General features: G+C 37.6%; 1 protein-coding gene across 1 annotated transcript in view; it reads right to left on the bottom strand.

Moving 5' to 3' along the window:
* Positions 1 to 4,211, bottom strand: part of SPECC1L (sperm antigen with calponin homology and coiled-coil domains 1-like) — a 168,485-nt gene that overhangs the window by 75,404 nt on the left and 88,870 nt on the right. Inside the window, exon 9 of the mRNA XM_006874947.1 lies at positions 190 to 280. Within this exon, the coding sequence (XP_006875009.1) occupies positions 190 to 280 (91 nt within the window). The remainder of the gene's footprint in view (positions 1 to 189; positions 281 to 4,211) is intronic.

Here is a 4,211-nt window from a genome sequence, read left to right as displayed (position 1 = left end):
ACCAATAAACAACTAAGATGTACTATTAACAAGCTTCTAAGAAAGATGACACCACAGTGGTTGACTACATGTCAGAAGCAAAGTAAACAACAATTTAATTAGCAAAAATGCTACAGTGACCCAAAGATTAATAGCAAGCATGAAATACTGTGATATGTAGTGTTTTTAGAAACTGAAAACGAGATATACCTTGAACAGGAATTTCTCCGTAGTTTGGCCTCTTATCCGTCAGGGTCGTTAGGGGCTTGGATGTCGAGATCGGTCCACTTATGGAATGTCTCTGAAATTGTAAGATAAACAGTCAAAGTCAGGTGAAATCTAGAACTAGGGCTCAAAAAAGTTAACTGCTATGCCTTTCTCTGTCTCACATACACACATATACATAACACAGAAATACAATGTAATCAATACACTTTTTGAAAATTAACTTTCATATCATTGTAGATTCAAATATAATAGAGTAACATCCCACGTACCCCTCATCTTGTCCCCCAAATGCTGACATCTTACATGACTAGCGTTAAGTATCACAACCAGGATGTCAATACTGATACAGTCGAGGTACAAAATATCCCATCACACAAGGATTCCTCCTGTGGGCCTCCTTTCCCCTTCCCTGCTCTCCATCACTGCCCCCTGACAACTACCGGCACTCTAGAATTATGTGTGTAAACTGGGTGAAGGTTGACAGAGCAGATCAGTTTTACACTCATGTCACACACATTTTGTTTCATGTGACTGATGACAATTCCTACATAATGTAACATCACTTACCCCACTCCCTCCCTGTGTTTCCCATTTCTATTTCTCCTTCTTTCCTAACCTTTCTGAACTTTGTCCTGAGCAAATGCTGCCCTTTTGATCTTAAATGATTGATAATTCTAAGGTGCACAGACTTCATCTCACATACTTTGGATATGCTTTCAAGAGGGACCAAGGAGCTCTGGTAGCATACTGGTTACAAGTAGGGCTACTAACCCCAAGGTCAGCAGTTTGAAACTATCAGCTGTTCCACGGGAGAAAGATGAGGCTTTCAGCGCCCATAAAGATTTACAGCCCTGGAAACCCTATGCAGGGTCGCGATGAGTTAGAACCGACTTCACAGCACACCACCACCACCACCATTAGGAGGGACCAGTCTCTGGAAAAGGATGTTATTCATTGTAAAGTAGAGGGTCAATGACAAGAAGGAAGGCCCTCAATGAGATGGACTGACACAGTGGCTCAAATAGTAGGCTCAACCACAGGAAAAACTGTGAGGGTGGCACAGGAGTGGGCAGCGTTTCCTTCTGTTTACCGTAGCACTGCTGTGAGTCTGAACAGACTCCACAATGCCTAACACAACCACCTGTCTCTTTCATTCCTGGGAGGAGAGTCCACTAAGCAGTGAGAATGAGTCTCCTTCCTGATGCCCTGATCCCAGAGGGGAGCAGCTGGTCAAGAAAGTGATATGGCAGCTGGAGACTTTTCACAGATCCATTTACCAGGCTGAAGGGACAAAAGCTGAATGCTCCAAAATGGCCACACCAATGTTGACCCAGAAGAAATGCCCTGTCATTCCCCTTCTCTCCCCCTCTAACATATATGCCTGACCCTGCTTACTGAAATTCTGTGTTCTCATGGATTAGCTACTTATCCACTAGGGAGTAACAGGCAGCTGGCACAGAGCTGTTTTATGCCCGAGTCTCTGCTGGAGATAAGACTCTCCTCATACCACCCACCCCTCCCTTCCTTCCTGGAATATGAGGTTTATTTGGTTGGGGTGGAATCCTGATTGTCCAGCTGGCCAATACTAGAAACAGCTGCTGTTCTTGTCCCAGTCGGTAAATTTCCCTGTTTGTAAACCATCTCTTTCTGTAATAAACTAATGTCTCTTGGACTAACTCCTGGTCAGTTTTTCGCTCTCAGCAACCACGTTTGCAAAAGGATTCTATCTGTTTGATTTAAACTCAAGCACAGGATGAAGAAATTCCCCTTTAGTTACAACTTCAACAGGAGTTTTTATTCTGAATGCCTGTGAAATTTTGTTAAAGGCTTTTTCTGCAGATAATTGATTGTTAAGGAATTAAATTTTAACCCTGCATTCCTGGGATAAACCATACTTGTCCCTGGTGGATTATCAGTTTTATATATTATTAGATTCAATTTGTTAATTCCCTTAAGTTTACATCTATATTAATAGTCAGAATACTGGTAAGTGAGTTTTATTTTTTGGAATGTTTTTGTCTAGTTTTGGCAACAGGGCCTCATAAAATTAATTGGGAAGTCTACTTTCTCTTCTATTTTGTGAAATATTTTATATAGGATTGGAATATTTTTTCTATAAAGCTTCAACAGAATTCACCAGTAAAATCATGTGGGTCTGGAGTTTTATTTGTGGAAAGGCTTATTTAATTATAGCTTTCTATTCTGAAATAATTATAGATTCACAAGAAATTGCAAAGTTAGTACAGGATGGTCCCAAATACCTTTCACTCATTTTCCCCCAATGGTTACTTCTTATATAAATAAAGTACAATACTAAAACCAGGGAAATTATGTTGGCTCATAATTACTGATGGCCCCCCTCAAGTAGCATGGTAGGATAAGCCCTAGATTGGCAACAGCAAGGTCAACAGTTCAAACCCACCAGCCGCTGCGCTCAGAAATATGGGGTTGTTATGAGTCAGAACCAACTCAATGGCATACAACAACGCATTCATGCAATTTTATGTCATTTTATCACATGGAGATTCATGTGACCATCATTGTAAATGAGATACAGAAAAATATGTGGGAAGGTATTTAATTATAACGTCAAGGAATTTGTCTATTTCATTTAATTTTTTTAATTTATAGGCATGAGAGTGTTATTAATAATATTCCTGTATTATCCTTTAAATATTTATATTATATGTATGTCTCCTTTTATTCCTAATGTTGATCATTTATATTTTCTTTTTCTTTAAATTAGTCCAGCTAGAGGTTTAAGAATTTTACTCATTTTCCCAAGAACTAGCTTTTGGTTATACTGACTATTAAAAAAAATTTTCTGCTCTTGTTTTTCATTTCCTCTTACTTTAGGTTTAATACAGTATTCTTACTCTAACTTCTTTAGGTAAAAACTTATATAATTAATTTTAGACTTAATCTGGCTTGCAAAATGTGCCCTATGGACATTCTTCTTTATAAAAAAAGCATTTAAAGGTACACGTTTCCTCTAAGCACTGCCTTTGCTACATCCCACAGATCCTGATATGCTTTAGTTTCATTTTTATCCACTTCAAAATACTGTCTTAATTTACCATTTAATGGATTTGCTGACACATGGTTACTTACAAATGTGTTAGTTTTTATTACTCATTTGTTATTTAATTCCACTGTGGTTAGGGAACATGTTTTTTATTATTTCAATCCTTTATATGTTTGTTTTCATATATGAGGCCTTACACATGGTCTATCTCACTGATGACTCCACGATAAAAAGAGCTACTAAAATTCTGCTGTTGTTGGTGGGAGTTCTAAACATGTGAATTCAGTACATTTGACTGAGGGAGCCAGCTATTCAAGCCTTCTGTATCCTTACTAATTTTCTACCTTATGAGTTCATTCTGTTTTGCTTCATACTTTTTGCAGTTTTACTGTATGTAAACTTATTAAGAACTATAGTACCTTTAGATAAACTGATTATTTTAACATTATGAAATCGCCTTTATCCCCTATAATCTTTTTGGTTCTCAAGTCTACTTTGTATGAAAATAATCCTCCAACTTTCTCATATGAGTTTGCATAAAATATTTTATCTGCATCCCTTTGTTTTTAAACTAGATTCTTATAGAAAGCATCTAATTGGGTCTTCCTTCTTTATCAGTCTGATAATCTCTACTTTTTAGTAGAATGATTATGCTACTTAAACTTAATGTAATTATTGATACGATGAGGTTTAAATTTGATATATTTCTGTTTTCCATTTGTTCCACTGTTACTTTGTCCCCTCCTTTTTCTTGCCTTCTTTTGGATTAACCTAATATATGTAAGTGCCATCGAGCTAGTTCCAACTCATAGTGAACCTGTATAGGGTTTCCAAGGAATGGCTGGTGAGTTTGAATTGGTCCAATGTTATCCTACAATGTCACAGTTCAAAAGTACTTCTATTGGAAGAACAAACAAGATGGCGGATCAGGTGGACGTATAGCAGAGAGCTCCGCCAACAACAACACAGAATACCCGAC

This window comes from Chrysochloris asiatica, unplaced genomic scaffold, assembly GCF_000296735.1.
Source record: "Chrysochloris asiatica unplaced genomic scaffold, ChrAsi1.0 scaffold00306, whole genome shotgun sequence".
NCBI classification, from domain to species: domain Eukaryota; kingdom Metazoa; phylum Chordata; class Mammalia; order Afrosoricida; family Chrysochloridae; genus Chrysochloris; species Chrysochloris asiatica.
This window is presented reverse-complemented; position numbering and strand designations above follow the sequence as displayed.